Below are 25,633 nucleotides of genomic sequence, written 5' to 3' on the forward strand. Positions count from 1 at the left end.
TTTGTCTCATTATTTCGACGTTTTATTTCATATATATGATTTTTAAACTTCATAATTACGACTTTACCTCATAATTGTAACTTGTATCTAATAATTTCGACTTTTTTTTAACCGTGAATATGACCACGTTTTATTTATATACGGTAATTATATAATTTCATTTTTTTATTTCATAATTTCGATTTCCTTATCTGATTTCAACATTTTATGTAGAGGTCATAATTTCTATTTTTTAATATCATAATTATGACTTTTCATCCCATAATTTCCACGTTATTTAGTAATTTGGATTTCTTTTCCATATTTATGAGTTTTTAACTAAAGCTTTCGACATCTCATGTTTTTTTACTTTATGCCTCTTTGAACTTTATCTCATACTATTGACTTTTTTAATCTTATACTTTTTTACTTTATCTTATTATTTCGACGTTTTATTTCATATTTATGACTTTTTATCTCATGTTTATGACTATTTCATAATTGTGATTTTTTTAAAACCTCATAATTGTGACTTTACCTCATAATTGTAACTTCTATCTAATAATTTGGACTTTTTTTTTTTTTTTTCATAATTACGACTTCATCCCGTATTTACTTTTCTTACTTTTACTTAGTTTTCTAATTTCAACTTTTTATGTAGAAAATGGAGGTACGTATGGAGGTCATAATTTCGATTTTTTTTTCATAATTTCTACTTTTTCTTCATAATTTTGACGTTATATAATTTCGTAATTTATAAGTTACGAAAGTCTATAGACTCAATATCTCTTTTCAAATCAAGACTCAAAACACACCTTTTCCTGACTGCTTAGTCATTGTAAATGTTTTCGATCTTTGTTGTTGTTTTTATCCAATTAATATTATTGTTTTGATTTTGTACGGTGTCCTCGAGAGCCCAAAAAGGTGCCATATAAGTAAAATGTATTATTATTATAATAATTAAGATTTATTTTCTATTCCATATTTATGACTTTTTAACTAAAGCTTTCGACAGCTCATGTTTTTGACTTCACAGCCCATCATTTGAACTTTATCTCATACTATTGACTTGTTATCTCATTATTATAACTAAGGCTTCCATAAAAAAATAAAAATAAAAAAGAGAAAGATTATTTCAAGCTAAGGATGCCAGGATTGACTTTTATCACATTTCTCTAGTTTTAAAAGCCTTTTATGTCAGACTACTTACCTGAAATACTGTATTGTAGTTAAGTTATGAAACGCAAAACAATGGATTTATTATTTTGACATGAAGGATAAAGATTTAGGCAAATTGATTTTATTTTTAAGTGAACTACTGTACACTATGAAAATGTAAAAATAAATAAATAAATAAAAAACACCCATTAAAAATATTTTTTTTGCCAGACAAATTAAAGTGTTGCCTAAAAAATTAGCTGGTTAATTATCTCTTTTTATTTTTTATTTTTTTTTTTTATCACACAGAGCAGACACAGCATATTAGAAATGTGCTTTTCCAATAACAATTTGCTTATTGTTTTTGTATTTTGCTACTGCACTTTTCTGTATTGTGGCGCCATACAAATAATGTCAGCTTATTTTGTTTAAAAGGTGAAGTAAAACATTTTACTCTATGACGCTTTCATAACAATATTAAAGGCAACTTGTGCATCAAATGTTGATGAACTGGTCGGTGCAGTGCAGCAAGTGACCACTAGATGTCCCCATTGCTGCAACTGTGCCTCAAATGTTGATGAACTGGTCGGTGCAGTGCAGCAAGTGACCACCAGATGTCCCCATTGCTGCAACTGGGCCTCAAATGTTGATGAACTGGTTGGTGCAGTGCAGCAAGTGACCACTAGATGTCCCCATTGCTGCAACTGTGCCTCAAATGTTGATGAACTGGTCGGTGCAGTGCAGCAAGTGACCACCAGATGTCCCCATTGCTGCAACTGGGCCTCAAATGTTGATGAACTGGTTGGTGCAGTGCAGCAAGTGACCACTAGATGTCCCCATTGCTGCAACTGTGCCTCAAATGTTGACAAACTGGTCGGTGCAGTGCAGCAAGTGACCACCAGATGTCCCCATTGCTGCAACTGTGCCTCAAATGTTGACAAACTGGTCGAAGCAGTGCAGCAAGTAACCACCAGATGTCCCCATTGCTCTCTGGGTTGGTTATTGTACAACAGTGTTTATTTTTAACTCAATATTGTCAATGTTGTGATTACATAATGCAGGCCTTCTGCGTATTGAATACTTTTTTTTTTAGAAACACCACTATACGACAAGAATATTACAAATATGATTGTTATGTAATCAGTGAAAGAAAAATAGGTAGCAGGTCTTTGCTTTGGTTCTTTTGAGTGGCCTTTGTTCCCTTAGTTATGTCTTCTGATGGCAGAAAAGTGTGGAGAAAGTGTCATCGTTCAGCAAGAAGTTCTTACCTGGCAACTGTAGGAGAAGGAAAGGCGTGCCAGAACTCAGCCGGGGTAGACTCCAGCCCGCCAGCTCTGTTGACAGCAATAAAACTGAACTGTACATTTATGTTTGACAGTCTATGCACAAATCTGTGTTTGCTATATTTCCCACAAGCTCGTCACGAGTCATATTTCATGTTTGAGCCAAGCAACATCAGCAATCCTTGGTCAACATCTGGATGCAATGAAATCCTTGCAGGGGATAAAGAAGTGACCACCAGCACCGCATTTTTCTTCCTTTCCACACATAATATTCATGTTGAACATGAGCGTGGTTTTTCTTTTCCACACAACTATAATGTTATTTTACAAAAATAACATTTCAAATTAATACAAAGCTAAGTTTTTTTCTTTTCCACACATACTATTCACAATAAATATAAATGTACAGTTCTTCGGCTTATCCCAAGTTGGGTCGCGGGGGCAGCAGCCCAAGCAGAAAAGCCCTGGCTGCCCACCCTGTCTTTAAGGGGGAACCTCGCCACCACACGGAGGATGAGGATAAAGACGTGGATCGACACGTAAATTGAGAGCTTTGCCTTCCGGCCGAGCTCTTTCTTCACCACGACGGATCGATACAGTGTCCACATCACTGCAAGACGCCGTATCGACCCACTCGTCCCTCACTAGTGCAGAAGACTCCAAGGTACTTGAACTCCTCCACTGTAATTTTGTCTTTCCAACCCATAATATTCACATTAAATATGAATATCCATCGACCCATTTTCTACCGCTTGTCCCTTTTTGGGGTCGCGGGCCGTGCATGGTATTCACATTAAATAAAACACTTTTACTCATATAATATTCACATTAAAAAACAATTTAGTTTCTCTTTTCCATACATAATAATAATAACATAAATACAGTTTGTTTTTTACATACTTAATATTCACATGAAATATGGACGTACAAACCCCGTTTCCATATGAGTTGGGAAATTGTGTTAGATGTAAATATAAACAGAATACAATGATTTGCAAATCCTTTTCAAGCCATATTCAGTTGAATATGCTACAAAGATATTTGATGTTCAAACTCATAAACATTTTTTTTTTTTTGCAAATAATCATTAACTTTAGAATTTGATGCCAGCAACACGTGACAAAGAAGTTGGGAAAGGTGGCAATGAATACTGATAAAGTTGAGAAATTCTCATCAAACACTTATTTGGAACATCCCACAGGTGTGCAGGCTAATTGGGAACAGGTGGGTGCCATGATTGGCTATAAAAGCAGCTTCCATGAAATGCTAAGTCATTCACAAACAAGGATGGGGTGAGGGTCACCACTTTGTAAGCAAATTGTCAAACAGTTTTAGAACAACATTTCTCAACGAACTATTGCAAGGAATTTAGGGATTTTACCATCTACGGTCCGTAAAATCATCAAAAGGTTCAGGGAATCTGGAGAAATCACTGCACGTAAGCGATGATATTACGGACTTTTGACCCCTCAGGCGATACTGCATCAAAAACCGACAGTGTGTAAAGGATATCACCACATGAACACCTCTTAAAACCACTGTCAGTAACTACAGTTGGTCGCTACATCTGTAAGTGCAAGTTAAAACTCTATTATGCAAAGCAAAACCCATTTATCAACAATATCCTGAAACGCCACCGGCTTTCCTGGGCCCGAGCTCATCTACGATGGACTGATGCAAAGTGGAAAAGTGTTCTGTGGTAGGACGAGTCCATATTTCAAATTATATTTGGAAACTGTGGATGTGGTGTCCTCCGGAACAAAGAGGAAAATAACCATCCTGATTGTTATAGGCGCAAAGTGTAAAAGCCAGCATCTGTGATGGTATGGGGGTGTATTAGTGCCCAAGGCATGGGTAACTTACACATCTGTGAAGGCACCATTAATGCTGAATGGTCCATACAGGTTTTGGAGCAACATATGTTGTCATCCAAGCAACGTTATCATGGACGCTCCTGATTATTTCAGCAAGACAATACCAAGCAATGTGTTACAACAGCGTGGCTTCGTAGTAAAAGAGTGCGGGTACTTTCCTGGCCCGCCTGCAGTCCAGACCTGTCTCCCATCAAAAATGTGTGGCGCATTATGAAGCGTAAAATAGGACAGCGGAGACCCCGGACTGTTGAAGGACTGAAGCTCTACATAAAACAAGAATGGGAAAGAATTCCACTTTCAAAGCTTCAACAATTAGTTTCCTCAGTTCCCAAATGTTTGAGTGCTGTTAAAAGAAAAGGTGATGTAACACAGTGGTGAACATGCCCTTTCCCAACTACTTTGGCACGTGTTGCAGCCATGAAATTCTAAGTTAATTATTATTTGCAAAAAAAATAAAGTTTATGAGTTTGAACATCAAATATGTTGTCTTTGTAGCATATTCAACTGAATATGGCTTGAAAAGGATTTGCAAATCATTGTATTCTGTTTATATTTACATCTAACACAATTTCCCAACTCATATGGAAACGGGGATTGTAGCTTATAAATAATACACATTTTCACATTAAATACAAACATACAGTTTCTCTTCCCCACATAACATTTACATTAAATATAAACACATAAACTTTCTCTTTCCCACACATAATATTCACTTTATAATACGCAATTTCTCTTTTCCACACGTAATATTCAAATAAATATAAACAAAGTTTATCTTTACGACACATAGTATTCACAAATAAAAAAAATAATTTCATTCATAATTATCAAATTAAATAAAAAGTAGTTTCTTTTCTACACACAATATTCATATTATATATAAGCATATTACGTTTTTCTCACACATAATATTCACATTAAATACAAACATACATTTTTTTTCTTTTCCCCACATACATTTACATTAAATATAAACATATATAGTTTCTCTTTTCCACACATAACATTCACATTGAAAATATATAATTTCCCTTTCCCACACAATATTCACATAAATATAAACATACAGTTTATCTTTACGACAGTTAGTATTCACATTAAATAAAACCATTTCATGAATAATATTCAAATTCAACACAAATGTAGTTTCTCTTTTCTACACACAATATTCATATTAAATATGAACATGTTCCATCCTTCTCACACAAAATGATTGCATTAAATACAAACATTCAGTTTCTCTTTTACTCACATAAAATTTACATTAAATATAAACATATTCAGTTTCTCTTTTCCCACAAATAATATTCCCTTTAAATACATAGTTTCTCTTTTCCACACATTTTATTCAAATTAGATACAACATAGTTTCTCTTTACCAAACATAACATTCACATTAAAACAATATCATTTCCACACGTAATATTATTTTTATTATATTATTGTATTATTTTCTACAAATAATATTCACATTAAATATAAAATTGTTTCTCTTTTCCACACATAATATTCACAATAAAAATAAACATACAGGTAATCTTTTTTCACGCATAATAATTACATCAAACATAAACACATTTTTCTTTTTCACACACATTTACACGAAAGACCGTTTCTCTTTTCCACACAAGTTGTTAAATTTCACAGTTTTCTTTCACACACAGTAGTCACATTAAATACAAACATAGTTTCTCTTTACCACACATAATATTCACATTAAATACAAACATGATATTTTTCTTTTACACACGTAGTATTCACATTAAATAAAACAGTTTTTTACCATTAATTAAATCCAAATGTAGTTTCTCTTTTCTTCACATATTTACATTAAATATTAACATACTTTCTCTTTTTTAAACATATCTACATGAAAGACAAATATAGTGTCTCTTTTCCACATTTAACACTAACATAAACAGAAACATAGTTTCTCTTTCCACGCATAATATTTACATTATATACTAACTTTTTTTCTCTTTACCACACATAATATTCACATTAAATACAAACATGATATTTTTCTTTTACACACATAGTATTATAGTATTCACATTAAATAAAACAGTTTTTTCCCATTAATTAAATACAAATGTAGTTTCTCTTTTCTTCACATATTTACATCAAATATTAACATAGTTTCTCCTTTTTAAACATATCTACACGAAAGACAAATATAGTGTCTCTTTTCCACATTTAACACTAACATAAACAGAAACATAGTTTCTCTTTCCACGCATAATATTTACATTATATACTAACTTTTTTCTCTTTTCCACACATAGTATTCACATTGAATATTGACATATTTTCTCTATAATCACATTAAATACATAGTTTCTCTTTTCCACACTTAACAATCACATTAAATATTAACATAGTTTCTCTTTTCCACACTTGACAAGCACTTTAAATATTAACATAGTTTCTCTTTTTCACACATATCATAGTTTCTCTTTTCCACATTTAACACTAACATAAACACAAACATAGTTTCTCTTTCCACGCATAACATTTACATTATACACAAACATATTTTCTCTTTTCCACACATAGTATTTACATTGAATATTGACATATTTTCTCTTAAGCACACATCATAGTCACATTAAATACATAGTTTCTCTTTTCCACACTTAATCACATTAAATATTAACATAGTTTCTCTTTTTCACACATATCTACATGAAAGACAAATATAGTTTCTCTTTTCCACATTTTACGCTAACATAAACACAAACATAGTTTCTCTTTCCACGCTTATTTACATTATATACAAACATATTTTCTCTTTTCCACACACGGTATTTACATTTAATATTGACATATTTTCTCTTAAGCACACATCATAGTCACATTAAATATATAGTTTCTCTTTTCCACACTTAACAATCACATTAAATATTAACATAGTTTCTCTTTTTCACACATATCTACATGAAAGACAAATATAGTTTCTCTTTTCCACATTTAGCTCTAACATAAACACAAACATAGTTTCTCTTTCCACGCTTATTTACATTATATACAAACATATTTTCTCTTTTCCACACACGGTATTTACATTTAATATTGACATATTTTCCCTTAAGCACACATCATAGTCACATTAAATATTAACATAGTTTCTCCTTTCCACACTTGACAAGCACTTTAAATATTAACATAGTTTCTCTTTTTCACACATGTAATAGTTTCTCTTTTCCACATTTAACACTAACATAAACATAAACATTGTTTCTCTTTCCACGCATAACATTTACATTAAATATTAACATATTTTCTCTTTTCCACACACAGTATTTACATTGAATATTGACATATTTTCTCTTAATCACACATCATAGTCACATTAAATATATAGTTTCTCTTTTCCACACTTAACAATCACATTAAATATTAACATAGTTTCTCTTTTTCACACATATCTACATGAAAGACGAATATAGTTTCTCTTTTCCACATTTAGCACTAACATAAACACAAACATAGTTTCTCTTTCCACGCCTATTTACATTATACACAAACATATTTTCTCTTTTCCACACACAGTATTTACATTGAATATTGACATATTTTCTCTTAAGCACACATCATAGTCACATTAAATACATAGTTTCTCTTTTCCACACTAAACAATCACATTAGATATTAACATAGTTTCTCTTTTCCACACATAATATCAACATAAATACAGTTTCTCTTTTCCACACTTAATATTCACGTTACATACCGTATTTCCTTGAATTGCCGTTGGGTATATTGTATACGCCTGCCTAGAATTTCCACCGGGTCAAACTCGTTTCGCCAAATAATTAGCATATGCCTAGAATTTCCTCCGGGTCAAACTCGTCACGTCACGAGTGACACTTCACCTGTCATCATTTTCAAAATGGAGGAGGCTGATTTCAATCATTTGAAATCGCATAAAGGGAAGAAGATTAAGAGCTATTCAGTAGGATTTAAGGTCCAAGCTATTGAATATGCTAAAAAGAACAGTAAGCAGCTATGTTTTATTAATATACCGTAGCTGCGTGTGTCAAATATGAGTCATTAAATGACTCCAGCCTCCTGGTGGTAGAGGGCGCTAGTGATCCTTCTTGCGACTACTCGGCTGCAGAAGAAGTGACAACAAGCAGCGATCGTTTGTTTTTTCCTCTCGCTTGCACTTTTAACATGGAGGATTACACATCTAAAATAAAATAGTTTTCTAAACTGGACTTTCAATCGAAGCAGGAGGTAATAAAGGAAGATCTCCATCGAGACAGAGAGACTTTTAAAACTGAAGAAAGATAAGGAAGACTTCTATAAACAAGTTATTGATGCTTTTGATCAGAAGGAGCTGCGCATGGACTTCATTTATAAGTAAAGGTAAGACCATAATAAACATTTTTTTTATTAAGTGTGCTTTTCATGATGGTATCCTTACATCACACTCAAATTTATAAGTGCAGGCCTAAATTTATCGCATGCTTTTGGTAAGGCCCAGAGTGAGAAGAGGTTTTAAATTAATTAGCGCCCCGGCGGCAATTCTAGGAAATACGTTAGTTTCTTTTTTTCCACACTTAATAGTCACATTAAATACAGTTTGTTTTTCCCACACCTAATATTCACACGAATACAAACATACAATTTCTCTTTTCCAGACGTACTTTACATGAGTAATACCAACAAAATAAATGTACAGCACAGCGTACACTTTGCTCAGCCAAAAGCAAACATTTTGCTATAAAAGTCATTGACATTGCACAACATGTTAAAGTACGCATTTGCAAAACTTGCTGCTTGTTAGGGGAGGAGGAGCGGCAAATAAAAAAAACGTGTGTGTGTGCCCGTAGTGGGAGGTAAAAGGAGGAGGGGGTAATATGTGCACAAAAGGGGTGCAAAGACAATACACTTCAGTTTGTCTGCAGGAATTGTGGTGAACGTGAGCAGCAGGTAAGTTTCTCTGCATCATTTACAAACTGTTATGCGTGACTAATGTGACTAAAGGCCTACTGAAAGCCACTACTAGCGACCACGCAGTCTGATAGTTTATATATCAATGATGAAATATTAACATTGCAACACATGCCAATACGGCCGCTTTAGTTTACTAAATTGCAATTTTAAATTTCGCGCGAAGTATCCTGTTGAAAATGTCGCGGAATGATGACGCGTGCGTGTGAGGTCACCGGTTGTAGCGGACATGTTCTTCCAGCACCGATCACGGCTAAAAGTCGTCTGCTTTAATCGCATAATTCCACAGTATTCTGGACATCTGTGTTGCTGAATCTTTTGCAATTTGTTCAATTAATAATGGAGACGTCAAAGAAGAAAGATGTAGGTGGGAAGCGGTGTATTGCGGCCGCCTTTAGCAACACAAACACAGCCGGTGTTTCTTTGTTCACATTCCCGAAGGTGAAGCGTTACTTTTTTTTAAAAAATTTAATTTATTTTTATGAATACATAATAATACAATCAAATTCAAAAACCAAACCCGACCCAGCAACATTCAGAATTGCAATAAACAGAGCAATTGAGGACTTGAGGACACACAAACATGACACGGTACAATCTAAAAGTAGTGAAACAAAAATTAATATTATCAATATTAGTAACAATTTGAAAATAGCAGTGATTAAAAATCCCTCATTAAAAACGTTAATACACAAAATAAATTAAAAAAAATTAACAATTCATCGCATCTCACACTGTGTCCAATATTTTACACAAAGATATAATAAGTCATATTTTGGTTCATTTAATACTTAAAACGAATTTCACTAATGGAAGGTGAAGCTTTACTATGGAACAGAGCGGTCAAGCGAACATGGTTCCCAACAACATGTCAACCGGCAGGTTTCAGTGAGAAAATGGTGGTAATAAGTCGGCTCTTACCGTAGACATGAGCGGAGCTTGCGTCCTCAACACGAGGAGTTGAGTTTATAGCAAAATGGATACATGGATGATACAGCAGAGGATTGGGAGAATGTCATGTGGTCAGATGAAACCAAAATAGAACTTTTTGGTATAAACTCAAGAAGAATACTGAGTTGCATCCCAATCCCAAGAACACCATACCTACTGTGAAGCATGGGGGTGGAAACATCATGCTTTGGGGCTGTTTTTCTGCTAAGGGGACAGGACGATTGATCCATGTTAAGGAAAGAATGAATGGGGCCATGTATCCTGAGATCTGGAGCCAAAACCTCCTGAATGGTTGACCAAATCTGTATTTTTCACCCTAATTTACAAAGAAATTCTTAAAAATTCCTACAATGTGAATTCCTGTATTTTTTCCCACATTACCTATGATGAAAATTACAGACCTCTGTCATCATTTTAAGTGGGAAAACTTGCACAATCGCTGGCTGACTAAATACTTTTTTGCCCCACTGTATGTTCTGTTGTGTTTATGTTGTGTTACGGTGCGGATGTTCTGCCGAAAAGTGTTTGTCATTCTTGTTTGGTGTGGGTTCACAGTGTGCTGCATATTGTAACAGTGTTAAAGTTGTTTATACGGCCACCCTCAGTGTGACCTGTATGGCTGTTGCCCGAGCATGCCTTGCAGTCACATACGTGTATGTTGAAAAGCCAGATACAACATATGACCTGGCTGGCACCCTGTTTGCACAGCTTGTAGAGGGCGCTAAAGGGAACGCCATTACGGCACCCTTTGAACGTTGGTGTTTGGGTAAGAGATCAACAGAAATTTGAGAGAAAGGATGCCCTGAAATTCGGGAGTCTGCCGGAAAAATCGGGACGGTTGGCAAGCATGATGCTGTCAAGCGCCATTAATATAAAACCCACGGGCCGCAGTAACATAGAATTTTCACATCAAGGTGAGGGCCGCAAAATAACGTCCCTTGCAGCACGTGGGCCACACGTTTGAGAGCCCTGCTATATTGCGCTTGTATCCTACGCAACAACCAGCTACAGCAACAAAATCTCTTTCTTATCTGTGCTGTAAAGTTGAAATTTATATGACAATGAAAGGAAGTGAAAGTCTTAGTCTAAGTTTATAGGCGTACTATAAAACTCCTCCTAGGGATTTTCCATTTGTTCTATATTGTATAACTTAAGTGACATGATGTAACGCACATTAATGAACATGTATGATATCAATGTGAACGATTGTAGCCGGAGGTCGATTTCCATCTGCAAACTCATTGCAAAGAAACAAGTCCAGGGCTAATTCTGTGTTGTATTTTTCATGCACTTATTTTTGCTGTATTCATCTGGCACGAGTGGAAAGCCTGTCCTGGAAAATAATGCCTACGTTAAACCGGTCCGTGGTGCAAAAATAGAATAGAATTGAAAGTACTTTATTGATCCCTGGGGGGAATTCAGCACCACAGTTCGCTCACAATAGGCAATAAACACTTGGGTATTTTTTTTAACATGTGGATTATATAAATAGAGTCTATTATGCAGCATTATTCACATGTGAATAACATAAATACAGTCTATTATACAGCATTATTCACATGTGAATAACATAAATACAGTCTATTATACAGCATTATTCACATGTGAATAATATAAATACAGTCCATATAAATTAATCTTTATATAAACAAATACGGGATTATTCACATGTGAATAACATGTATACAGTCTATTAAACAGCATTATTCACATGTGAATAACATAAATACAGTCTATTATAGAGCATTATTCACATGTTTATAATATAAATACAGTTTATTTTACAGCATTATTCACATGTGAATAACATAAATACAGTTTATTATACAGCATTATTCACATGTGAATAACATAAATACAGTCTATTATACAGCATTATTCACATGTGAATAATATAAATACAGTCCATATAAATTAATCTTTATATAAACAAATACGGGATTATTCACATGTGAATAACATGTATACAGTCTATTAAACAGCATTATTCACATGTGAATAACATGTATACAGTCTATTAAACAGCATTATTCACGTGTGAATAACATGTATACAGTCTATTAAACAGCATTATTCACATGCGAATAACATAAATACAGTCCATATAAATAAATCTATATATAAATAAATACGGGATTATTCACGTGTGAATAAGATGTATACAGTCTATTAAACAACATTACTCACATGTGAATAACATGTATACAGTCTATTAAACAGCATTATTCACATGTGAATAATATAAATTGTCTATTATACAGCATTATTTACATGTGAATAACATAAATACAGTCTATTATACAGCATTATTCACATGTGAATAATATAAATACTGTACAGTCTATTATACAGCATTATTCATATGTGAATAATATAAATACTGTACAGTCTATTATACAGCATTATTCACATGTGAATGATATAAATACAGTCTATTATACAGCATTATTCACATTTGAATAATATAAATACAGTCTATTATACAGCATTATTCATATGTGAATGATATAAATACTGTACAGTCTATTATACAGCATTATTCATATGTGAATAATATAAATACAGTCCATATAAATGAATCTATATATAAATAAATACGGGATTATTCACATGTGAATAACATGTATACAGTCTATTAAACAGCATTACTCACATATGAATAACATGTATACAGTCTATTATACAGCATTATTCACGTGTGAATAACATAAATACAGTCCATATAAATAAATCTATATATAAATAAATACGGGATTATTCACATGTGAATAACATGTATACAGTCTATTATACAGTGTTATTCACATGTGAATAACATGTATACAGTCTATTATACAGCATTATTCACATGTGAACAACATGTATACAGTCTATTAAACAGCATTATTCACATGTGAATAACATGTATACAGTCTATTATACAGCATTATTCACATGTGAATGATATAAATACTGTATAGTCTATTATACAGCATTATTCATATGTGAATAATATAAATACAGTTTATATAAATGAATCTATATATAAATAAATACGGGATTATTCACATGTGAATAACATGTATACAGTCTATTAAACAGCATTATTCACATATGAATAACATGTATACAGTCTATTATACAGCATTATTCACGTGTGAATAACATAAATACAGTCCATATAAATAAATCTATATATAAATAAATACGGGATTATTCACATGTGAATAACATGTATACAGTCTATTATACAGCATTATTCACATGTGAATAACATGTATACAGTCTATTATACAGAATTATTCACATGTGAATAACATGTATACAGTCTATTATACAGTATTATTCACATGTGAATAACATGTATACAGTCTATTATACAGCATTATTCACATGTGAACAACATGTATACAGTCTATTAAACAGCATTATTCACATGTGAATAACATGTATACAGTCTATTATACAGCATTATTCACATGTGAATACTATAAATACAGTCTATTAAACAGCATTATTCACATGTGAATAACATGTATACAGTCTATTATACAGCATTATTCACATGTGAATATATACATTGTCTATTAAACAGCATTATTCACATGTGAATAACATGTATACAGTCTATTATACAGCATTATTCACATGTGAATAACATAAATAGTCTATTATACAATATTATTCACATGTGAATAACATGTATACAATGTATTATACAGCATTATTCACATGTGAATAACATAAATACAGTCTATTATACAGTATTATTCACATGTGAATAACATGTATACAGTCTATTAAACAGCATTATGCACATGTGAATAACATGTATACAGTCTATTATACAGCATTATTCACATGTGAATATATACATTGTCTATTATACAGCATTATTCACATAAGAATAATATAAATACAGTCTATTAAACAGCATTATTCACATGTGAATAACATGTATACAGTCTATTATACAGCATTATTCACATGTGAATATATACATTGTCTATTATACAGCATTATTCACATGTGAATACTATAAATACAGTCTATTAAACAGCATTATTCACATGTGAATAACATGTATACAGTCTATTATACAGCATTATTCACATGTGAATACTATAAATACAGTCTATTAAACAGCATTATTCACATGTGAATAACATGTATACAGTCTATTATACAGCATTATTCACATGTGAATATATACATTGTCTATTAAACAGCATTATTCACATGTGAATACTATAAATACAGTCTATTAAACAGCATTATTCACATGTGAATAACATGTATACAGTCTATTATACAGCATTATTCACATGTGAATATATACATTGTCTATTAAACAGCATTATTCACATGTGAATAACATGTATACAGTCTATTATACAGCATTATTCACATGTGAATAACATAAATAGTCTATTATACAATATTATTCACATGTGAATAACATGTATACAATGTATTATACAGCATTATTCACATGTGAATAACATAAATACAGTCTATTATACAGTATTATTCACATGTGAATAACATGTATACAGTCTATTAAACAGCATTATTCACATGTGAATAACATGTATACAGTCTATTATACAGCATTATTCACATGTGAATAATATAAATACAGTCTATTAAACAGCATTATTCACATGTGAATAACATGTATACAGTCTATTATACAGCATTATTCACATGTGAATAACATAAATACAGTCTATTATACAGTATTATTCACATGTGAATAACATGTATACAATGTATTATACAGCATTATTCACATGTGAATAACATAAATACAGTCTATTATACAGTATTATTCACATGTGAATAACATGTATACAGTCTATTATACAGCATTATTCACATGTGAATATATACATTGTCTATTATACAGCATTATTCACATGTGAATAATATAAATACAGTCTATTAAACAGCATTATTCACATGTGAATAACATGTATACAGTCTATTATACAGCATTATTCACATGTGAATAACATAAATACAGTCTATTATACAGTATTATTCACATGTGAATAACATGTATACAATGTATTATACAGCATTATTCACATGTGAATAACATAAATAGTCTATTATACAGCATTATTCAGGTGTGAATAACATGTATACAGTCTATTATACAGCATTATTCACATGTGAATATATACATTGTCTATTAAACAGCATTATTCACATGTGAATACTATAAATACAGTCTATTAAACAGCATTATTCACATGTGAATAACATGTATACAGTCTATTATACAGCATTATTCACATGTGAATATATACATTGTCTATTAAACAGCATTATTCACATGTGAATAACATGTATACAGTCTATTATACAGCATTATTCACATGTGAATAACATAAATAGTCTATTATACAATATTATTCACATGTGAATAACATGTATACAATGTATTATACAGCATTATTCACATGTGAATAACATAAATACAGTCTATTATACAGTATTATTCACATGTGAATAACATGTATACAGTCTATTAAACAGCATTATTCACATGTGAATAACATGTATACAGTCTATTATACAGCATTATTCACATGTGAATAATATAAATACAGTCTATTAAACAGCATTATTCACATGTGAATAACATGTATACAGTCTATTATACAGCATTATTCACATGTGAATAACATAAATACAGTCTATTATACAGTATTATTCACATGTGAATAACATGTATACAATGTATTATACAGCATTATTCACATGTGAATAACATAAATACAGTCTATTATACAGTATTATTCACATGTGAATAACATGTATACAGTCTATTATACAGCATTATTCACATGTGAATATATACATTGTCTATTATACAGCATTATTCACATGTGAATAATATAAATACAGTCTATTAAACAGCATTATTCACATGTGAATAACATGTATACAGTCTATTATACAGCATTATTCACATGTGAATAACATAAATACAGTCTATTATACAGTATTATTCACATGTGAATAACATGTATACAATGTATTATACAGCATTATTCACATGTGAATAACATAAATAGTCTATTATACAGCATTATTCAGGTGTGAATAACATGTATACAGTCTATTATACAGCATTATTCACATGTGAGGTATGAAGGACAAACAATGTTGGTGACTAGTGCAGTAAAGTCGGCAACATTCCACGGTGATAATGACCGGGTCCACAGTTGTGTGACTATCAAAACCAATTAGTCACTGATAGTGGAAAGCAGGGCTCAGTCCGACACGTTAGGTCCAAGGATGCAACATGAAATAATTATTGCTGTTTTGAGGGTGATTTGTTGTCCCTTTGAGTAAAAATACAATACTTTACATTCAGATGGTTTGTGCTTCCTTTGCAGTCCTTTCGTGGTCAACAGAAGTATTGGCGGCCAGGTTCACACTTTCTCCAAACAAGCCAGACAAGTGCAGGTGATATTCATTCACAATCATTCACACCTCCCACACACGCACACACTCCGCCCACACACATGTAGCCACGCCCACTATCCCAGGTGACAAGTGAGAAACAAATCCCTGCCTCTCCATCCACTTTGCCAATTGTGTCCAGAAGTCACAGCTGCCCGACACTCTTTCTTTCTGCACAGCCGACATGAAACTCCAAGCTCTTTTGTCCCTGCTGATCATCTTCTGCACCACGCTGTGTTTGGCACAAGGTGGGTACCTCCCCGGGTTTGGCTGATTTACACGCATAAACAAAGCCAGCGATCGTACGCTGCACTCGACTCAGAATTCCAGGCTTTCCGGGACATTTTTACCATTCAAAAATGAATTGGCCATTTTTCAAACTTGCACCATTTCAACATTTTACAACCAATTAGAACCATTCCACCTTCAACATATTCCACTCATTCTGGACATTCAAAATATCATTTTCCAAGTTCGTAAAAATTCCCGGAATTCACATTTTTCCAAACCCTATTTTCACTCTTTTTTTCTGTCGACGACTCCTTCCACATTTTTCAACCCACTTAAACCGAATATTCCACTGTCAAAACATTCGTATTAATCTGGAATTTTTTGAGTTATGGACAAATTTCCATTTCTCCCAAAATTCCAGGAATTCCGTAGTACAATTTATCAATTAAAAATGTTACTACTTCAACATTTCTCAACCATTTTGAAAAATTGTAACACCAACCATTCACAACATTCAAGTTTTTTACCATTTTCCAAAAAATTCCCTCTTTTCCCAGAATTACCAATTTTTTATGAAATTCCCATTGAAATGAATGTTCAACAATTCTAAAAACAAAAACCAATTCCCATATTTCCCAGAATTCCAGGTTTTCTGGGACATTTTCCCATACAAAATTAATTGGCCATTTTTCAAACTTGCACCATTTCAACATTTTACAACCAATTAGAACCATTCCACCTTCAACATATTCCACTCATTCTGGACATTCAAAATATCATTTTCCAAGTTCGTAAAAATTCCCAGAATTCCCATTTTTCCAAACCCTATTTTCACCCTTTTTTCTGTCGACGACTCCTTCCACATTTTTCAACCCACTTAAAACATTCCACTGTCAAAACATTCCTCTTAATCTGGAATTTTTCGAGTTATGGAAAAATGTCCATTTCTCCCAAAATTCCAGAAATTCCGTAATACAATTTCTCAAATAAAAATGTTACTACTTCAACATTTCTTGACCCTTTTGAAAAGTTCTAACAACAACCATTCACAACATTCAAGTTTTTTACCATTTTCCAAAAAATTCCCTCTTTTCCCGGAATTACCAAATTTTATGAAATTTCCATTGAAATGAATGTTCAACAATTCTAAAAAAAAAAAAAAAATCCCCATATTTCCCAGAATTCCAGGTTTTCTGGGACATTTTTACCATTCAAAAATGAATTGGCCATTTTTCAAACTTCCACCATTTCAACATTTTACAACCAATTAGAACCATTCCACCTTCAACATATTCCACTCATTCTGGACATTCAAAATATCATTTTCCAAGTTCGTAAAAATTCCCGGAATTCACATTTTTCAAACCCTATTTTCACTCTTTTTTTCTGTCGACAACTCCTTCCACATTTTTCAACCCACTTAAACCGAATATTCCACTGTCAAAACATTCCTATTAATCTGGAATTTTTTGAGTTATGGACAAATTTCCATTTCTCCCAAAATTCCAGGAATTCCGTAATACAATTTCTCAATTAAAAATGTTACTACTTCAACATTTCTCAACCACTTTGAAAAATTGTAACACCAACCATTCACAACATTCAAGTTTTTTACCATTTTCCAAAAAATTCCCTCTTTTCCCGGAATTACCAAATTTGTATGAAATTCCCATTGAAATTAGTGTTCAACAATTCTAAAAATAAAAAAAAAATCCCCATATTTCCCAGAATTTCAGGTTTTCTGGGACATTTTTCCCATACAAAATGAATTGGCCATTTTTCAAACTTGCACCATTTCAACATTTTTCAACCAATTAGAACCATTCCACCTTCAACATATTCCACTCATTCTGGACATTCAAAATATCATTTTCCAAGTTTGTAAAAATTCCCAGAATTCTCATTTTTCAAAACCTTATTTTCACCCTTTTTTCTGTCGACGACTCCTTCCACATTTTTCAACCCACTTAAAATATTCCACTGTCAAAACATTCCTCTTAATCTGGAATTTTTCGAGTTTTGGAAAAATTTCCATTTCTCCCAAAATTCCGTAACACAATTTCTCAATTAAAAATGTTACTACTTCAACATTTCTCGACCCTTTTGAAAAATTCCAACACCAACGATTCACAACATTCAAGTTTTTTACCATTTTCCAAAAAATTCCCTCTTTTCCCGGAATTACCAAATTTGTATGAAATTCCCATTGAAATTAGTGTTCAACAATTCTAAAAAAAAACAAAAAAAACCCATATTTCCCAGAATTTCAGGTTTTCTGGGACATTTTTACCATTCAAAAATGAATTGGCCATTTTTCAAACTTCCACCATTTCAACATTTTACAACCAATTAGAACCATTCCACCTTCAACATATTCCACTCATTCTGGACATTCAAAATATCATTTTCTAAGTTCGTAAAAATTCCCAGAATTCCCATTTTTCAAAACCTTATTTTCACCCTTTTTTCTGTCGACGACTCCTTCCACATTTTTCAACCCACTTAAAACATTCCACTGTCAAAACATTCCTCTTAATCTGGAATTTTTCGAGTTTTGGAAAAATTTCCATTTCTCCCAAAATTCCGTAATACAATTTCTCAATTAAAAATGTTACTACTTCAACATTTCTCGACCCTTTTGAAAAATCCCAACACCAACCATTCACAACATTCAAGTTTTTTACCATTTTCCAAAAAATTCCCTCTTTTCCCGGAATTACCAAATTTTATGAAATTCCCATTGAAATGAATGTTCAACAATTCTAAAAAAAAAAAAAAAATCCCCATATTTCCCAGAATTCCAGGTTTTCTGGGACATTTTTACCATTCAAAAATGAATTGGCCATTTTTCAAACTTCCACCATTTCAACATTTTACAACCAATTAGAACCATTCCACCTTCAACATATTCCACTCATTCTGGACATTCAAAATATCATTTTCCAAGTTCGTAAAAATTCCCAGAATTCCCATTTTTCCAAACCCTATTTTCACCCTTTTTTCTGTCGACGACTCCTTCCACATTTTTCAACCCACTTAAAACATTCCACTGTCAAAACATTCCTATTAATCTGGAATTTTTCGAGTTATGGACAAATTTCCATTTCTCCCAAAATTCCAGGAATTCCGTAATACAATTTCTCAATTAAAAATGTTACTACTTCAACATTTCTCAACCATTTTGAAAAATTCCAACACCAACCATTCACAACATTCAAGTTTTTTACCATTTTCCCCAAAATTTCCTCTTTTCCCAGAATTACCAAATTTTTATGAAATTCCCATTGAAATTAGTGTTCAACAATTCTAAAAAAAAACAAAAAAAACCCATATTTCCCAGAATTCCAGGTTTTCTGGGACATTTTTACCATTCAAAAATGAATTGGCCATTTTTCAAACTTCCACCATTTCAACATTTTACAACCAATTAGAACCATTCCACCTTCAACATATTCCACTCATTCTGGACATTCAAAATATCATTTTCCAAGTTCGTAAAAATTCCCAGAATTCCCATTTTTCCAAACTCTATTTTCACCCTTTTTTCTGTCGACGACTCCTTCCACATTTTTCAACCCACTTAAAACATTCCACTGTCAAAACATTCCTCTTAATCTGGAATTTTTCGAGTTTTGGAAAAATTTCCATTTCTCCCAAAATTCCGTAACACAATTTCTCAATTAAAAATGTTACTACTTCAACATTTCTCGACCCTTTTGAAAAATTCCAACACCAACCATTCACAACATTCAAGTTTTTTACCATTTTCCCAAAAATTCCCTCTTTTCCCGGAATTACAAAATTTTTATGAAATTCTCATTGAAATTAATGTTCAACAATTCTAAAAAAAAAAAAAATCCCATATTTCCCAGAATTTCAGGTTTTCTGGGACATTTTTCCCATACTAAATTAATTAGCCATTTTTCAAACTTCTACCATTTCAACATTTTACAACCAATTAGAACCATTCCACCTTCAACATATTCCACTCATTCTGGACATTCAAAATATCATTTTCCAAGTTCGTAAGAATTCCTAGAATTCCCATTTTTCCAAACCCTATTTTCCCCCTTTTTTCTGTCGACGACTCCTTCCACATTTTTCAACCCACTTAAACCATTCCACTGTCAAAACATTCCTCTTAATCTGGAATTTTTCGAGTTTTGGAAAAATTTCCATTTCTCCCAAAATTCCGTAACACAATTTCTCAATTAAAAATGTTACTACTTCAACATTTCTCGACCCTTTTGAAAAATTCCAACACCAACCATTCACAACATTCAAGTTTTTTACCATTTTCCAAAAAATTCCCTCTTTTCCCGGAATTACCATTTTTTTATGAAATTCCCATTGAAATGAATGTTCAACAATTCTAAAAATAAAAAAAAATTCCCATATTTCCCAGAATTTCAGGTTTTCTGGGACATTTTTACCATTCAAAAATGAATTGGCCATTTTTCAAACTTGCACCATTTCAACATTTTACAACCAATTAGAACCATTCCACCTTCAACATATTCCACTCATTCTGGACATTCAAAATATCATTTTCCAAGTTCGTAAAAATTCCCAAAATTCCCATTTTTCCAAACTCTATTTTCACCCTTTTTTCTGTCGACGACTCCTTCCACATTTTTCAACCCACTTAAAACATTTCACTGTCAAAACATTCCTCTTAATCTGGAATTTTTCGAGTTTTGGAAAAATGTCCATTTCTCCCAAAATTCCAGAAATTCCCTAATACAATTTCTCAATTAAAAATGTTACTACTTCAACATTTCTCGACCCTTTTGAAAAATTCCAACACCAACCATTCACAACATTCAAGTTTTTTTTACCATTTTCCAAAAAATTCCCTCTTTTCCCAGAATTACCAAATTTTTATGAAATTCCCATTGAAATGAATGTTCAACAATTCTAAAAACAAAAAACAATTCCCATATTTCCCAGAATTCCAGATTTTCTGGGACATTTTTCCCATACAAAATCAATTGGCCATTTTTCAAACTTCCACCATTTCCACATTTTTCAACCGATTCTAACCATTCCAACATCGATATATTCCACTCATCCTGGACACTCAAACTAACACTTTGCCAAGTTCCAAACCAAAATCTGTGTCAGGCTCGCCCCTAACAGTTTGGTTGTGTTTTACTTTTTCCTCTGTGTTGGTTGTACTTCCTGTCAGCGCTCTTGTTTTGGTTCGGTTTCCTGTTTGTCTCCCTGAGTGCTGTGTCCCCTCAGCTGTGGCTGATTGGCCCCTGGCCACACCTGGTGTCAATCAGCCAGCTACTATTTAAACCTGCTTTGTCTTCCACTTGGTGTTGGAGTATTGTCGTGTCGACATCACCTACAACATGTGACATTGTGGTTTAACCTGGAAATTCAAACCCTCCGACATTCAAACTATTCTTACATTCACAACACATTCAGAGTTTTAACAACTGTTATGTAAAATAGAAGTAGTAGGATTTAAATAAGCTATGCTTCTTACTACTCCTTTTCGAACATCTTGAATAGAGAAACTGGAAATTGTGATGCGTCATGTTCAATGCTCGCATGTTCGAATCAAGTCAAACTCCAACATTCAGTCAGCATGGGAGCATTCCCACGTAATTCCTCTGGGAATCGAGTCGTTTCGTTCTTCTGGGTTGTTGTTTTCCAAACACTTACTGCTCCGTGGACAAAGTAACGGCGTCCAAGGCAGCAACCGTCTGTTTTTCATCATCCACATTCCTTCTTTGATTACAGCCTCTAATGAGGAGAAGGGGGTTGATTAGTGAAGGAGTAAATAAAGAGTTCTAACCATAAATATGACCAACTCATCTCAAAAACTGTTTCTCTTTCACTTTTCTTACCAGTGAAACCATGTCACATGACATCATTGTCCAGATAGATAGACTCTAACGCCAACTCAACGATATCCTTATCTGTAAACCCTTACCTTCTGTGTAAACAAAACCCCAAACTACCTAATCTTAACCCCAACTCTAAACCTTGATTGATTAAACGCAATACAATGATTTGCAAATCCTTTTCAAGCCATATTCAGTTGAATATGCTACAAAGACAACATATTTGATGTTCAAACTCATAAACTTTGTTTTTTTTTTGCAAATAATAATTAACTTAGAATTTCATGGCTGCAATACGTGCCAAAGTAGTTGGGAAAGGGCATGTTCACCACTGTGTTACATCACCTTTTCTTTTAACAACACTCAATAAACGTTTGGGAACTGAGGAAACTAATTGTTGAAGCTTTGAAAGTGGAATTCTTTCCCATTCTTGTTTTATGTAGAGCTTCAGTCTTTCAACAGTCCGGGGTCTCCGCTGTCATATTTTACGCTTCATAATGAGCCACACATTTTCCATGGGAGACAGGTCTGGACTGCAGGCGGGCCAGGAAAGTACCAGCACTCTTTTTTTTACGAAGCCACGCTGTTGTAACAGGCGCTGAATGTGGCTTGGCATTGTCTTGCTGAAATAAGCAGGGGCGTCCATGAAAAAGACGGCGCTTAGATGGCAGCATATGTTGTTCCAAAACCTGTATGGACCATTCAGCATTAATGGTGCCTTCACAGATGTGTAAGTTACCCATGCCTTGGGCACTAATACACCCCCATACCATCACACATGCTGGCTTTCGAACTTTGCGTCGATAACAGTCTGGATGGTTCGCTTCCCCTTTGGTCCGGATGATACGATGTCGAATATTTCCAAAAACAATTTGAAATGTCGACTCATCAGACCACAGAACACTTTTCCACTTTGCATCAGTCCATCTTAGATGATCTCGGGCCCAGAGAAGCCGGCGGCGTTTCTGGATGTTGTTGATAAATGGCTTTCTCTTTGCATAGTAGAGCTTTAACTTGCACTTACAGATGTAGCGACCAACTGTATTTAATGACAGTGGTTTTCTGAAGTGTTCCTGAGCCCATGTGGTGATATCCTTTAGAGATTGATGTCGGTTTTTGATACAGTGCTGTCTGAGGGATGGAAGGTCACGGTCATTCAATGTTGGTTTCTGGCCATGCCGCTTACGTGGAGTGATTTCTCCAGATTTTCTGAACCTTTTGATGATATTATGGAGCGTAGATGTTGAAATCCCTAAATTTCTTGAAATTGCACTTTGAGAAAGGTTGTTCTTAAACTGTTTGACTATTTGCTCACGCAGTTGTGGACAAAGGGGTGTACCTCGCCCCATCCTTTCTTGTGAAAGACTGAGCATTGTTTGGGAAGCTGTTTTTATAGCCAATCATGGCACCCACCTGTTCCCAATTAGCCTGCACACCTGTGGGATGTTCCAAATAAGTGTTTGATGAGCATTCCTCAACTTTATCAGTATTTATTGCCACCTTCTACAACTTGTTTGTCACGTGTTGCTGGCAACAAATTCTAAAGTTAATGATTATTTGTACAAAAAAAAATGTTTATGAGTTTGAACATCAAATATGTTGTCTTTGTAGCATATTCAACTGAATATGGCTTGAAAAGGATTTGCAAATCATTGTATTCTGTTTATATTTACATCTAACACAATGTCCCAACTCATATGGAAACGGGGTTTGTATATATATATATATATATATATATATATAATTAAAAATGATTAATTGATTTAGAATTGGAATAAATAAAAATCATGATTTGGATGTAAATACATTTTTTTAAGTACCTTTTTAATAAAGAACCTTAATTTAAGACCAAAAAAATTAACGCTAAATGGAGCCATAAATTTGAAAGCAAAATGCGGCGAGGGACGACTTTATTCCGACTTGTAACTCTAATCCTGGACTGAACCCAAAGCTTATTTCTCACGCTTAAAGTTCAACAATACAAAAGAAAAACTCCTACTCACAGTGGGGAGTGTTTTTTTTTTTTTTGCTGCTACTCGTCCTCTGATGACCTCGTGCGACCTGACCTCCGCCACAGGTTCCTATGGCAACTGCTGCCTGGGCCACGTGCGTCGGATGAGAGCCAACGCCATCGACTACATCGAGAGCTACAGGCTACAGGAAACAGACGGAGACTGCAACATCAGTGCTGTCGTGTGAGTCTTCAAATCTGCTTTTTTTTTGCTTTTTGTTTTGCTTCCGACTTGGAAAAGCCGGTGACCGTGAGTGATGTGTGCAGCTTTACCATGGTGGCCACGCCGGACCGTAAAAAACAGCGCACCGTCTGCGCCGACCCAGGCAGGAAGTGGGTGAAGAAGCTGAAGGAGGCTGTGGACGCCAGGGTAAATATCAGTAAATATTACACAATATGGGACTTTTCTAATGAAAAATACTCAACTTTTTTTTTTTGGTTTGTTTGGTTTTCTTCCCACTAGGCGAAAATCAGCAGGAGATAAAAATGAAACGTCATAAATCTTCCAGCACGCCAGTAAATGTGCTATTTCCTGTCACTGACAAAAGAATGTGAGATAGATCGGGACACGTCTTCTATTTTGGGAAGCGGAGGCACATTGGAACTTTTCTTTTATTTCCTGTGTGGAGCCTGCAAGAAATCAGTCAGTATCGGACAGCTTTTGGACTTTAGAGCCCTCAAATATTCATGTAATTCATATTCATATCAACATAGTTTCACTAAGAATCGACAATGAGCACATTTGAGCTGGAAAAGGCACAAAAAAGTGAATTTTGTATTTTAAATTTTCTGACACAAAAGGTTCTACAATGGAGACGGGATATATCGGCCCATTCCTGGGTGGGTCTCGCGTGAGAGGAAGGAGGGGGGGGG

General features: G+C 33.6%; 1 protein-coding gene and 1 long non-coding RNA gene across 3 annotated transcripts; both read left to right on the forward strand.

Annotated features, from left to right (window-relative positions):
- The first annotated feature begins 9,144 nt into the window (after positions 1–9,144).
- On the forward strand, positions 9,145–25,632 carry LOC133540405 (C-C motif chemokine 25-like). 2 transcript variants are annotated; one of them, XM_061882986.1, is made up of 6 exons: positions 9,145–9,235; positions 16,597–16,666; positions 16,843–16,911; positions 24,827–24,944; positions 25,028–25,130; positions 25,224–25,632. In XM_061882986.1, exons 3-6 carry the CDS (start codon positions 16,848–16,850, stop codon positions 25,242–25,244), a joined length of 306 nt encoding a protein of 101 aa, XP_061738970.1. In that variant the 5' UTR covers positions 9,145–9,235; positions 16,597–16,666; positions 16,843–16,847; the 3' UTR covers positions 25,245–25,632. The 2 variants fall into 2 exon arrangements, with proteins under 2 accessions (XP_061738970.1, XP_061738971.1); XM_061882987.1 differs by having other exon boundaries at positions 9,157–9,235; positions 16,806–16,911.
- LOC133540408 (uncharacterized) lies at positions 16,918–20,032 on the forward strand. The gene is made up of 2 exons (XR_009803628.1): positions 16,918–17,541; positions 18,083–20,032. It is a non-coding gene; the product is annotated as an uncharacterized LOC133540408 (long non-coding RNA).
- Position 25,633: the final 1 nt, after the last annotated feature.

This window comes from Nerophis ophidion, linkage group LG22, assembly GCF_033978795.1.
Source record: "Nerophis ophidion isolate RoL-2023_Sa linkage group LG22, RoL_Noph_v1.0, whole genome shotgun sequence".
In the NCBI taxonomy this organism is placed as follows: Eukaryota; Metazoa; Chordata; class Actinopteri; order Syngnathiformes; family Syngnathidae; genus Nerophis; species Nerophis ophidion.

Coding starts and splice junctions, on each gene's coding strand:
- LOC133540405 (XM_061882986.1), top strand. CDS start 16,848: ATGAAACTCCAAGCTCTTTTGTCCCTGCTGATCATCTTCTGCACCACG. Junction 16,912..24,826: donor CACGCTGTGTTTGGCACAAG/GTGGGTACCTCC, acceptor CCTCCGCCACAG/GTTCCTATGGCAACTGCTGC. Junction 25,131..25,223: donor AGGAGGCTGTGGACGCCAGG/GTAAATATCAGT, acceptor TCTTCCCACTAG/GCGAAAATCAGCAGGAGATA.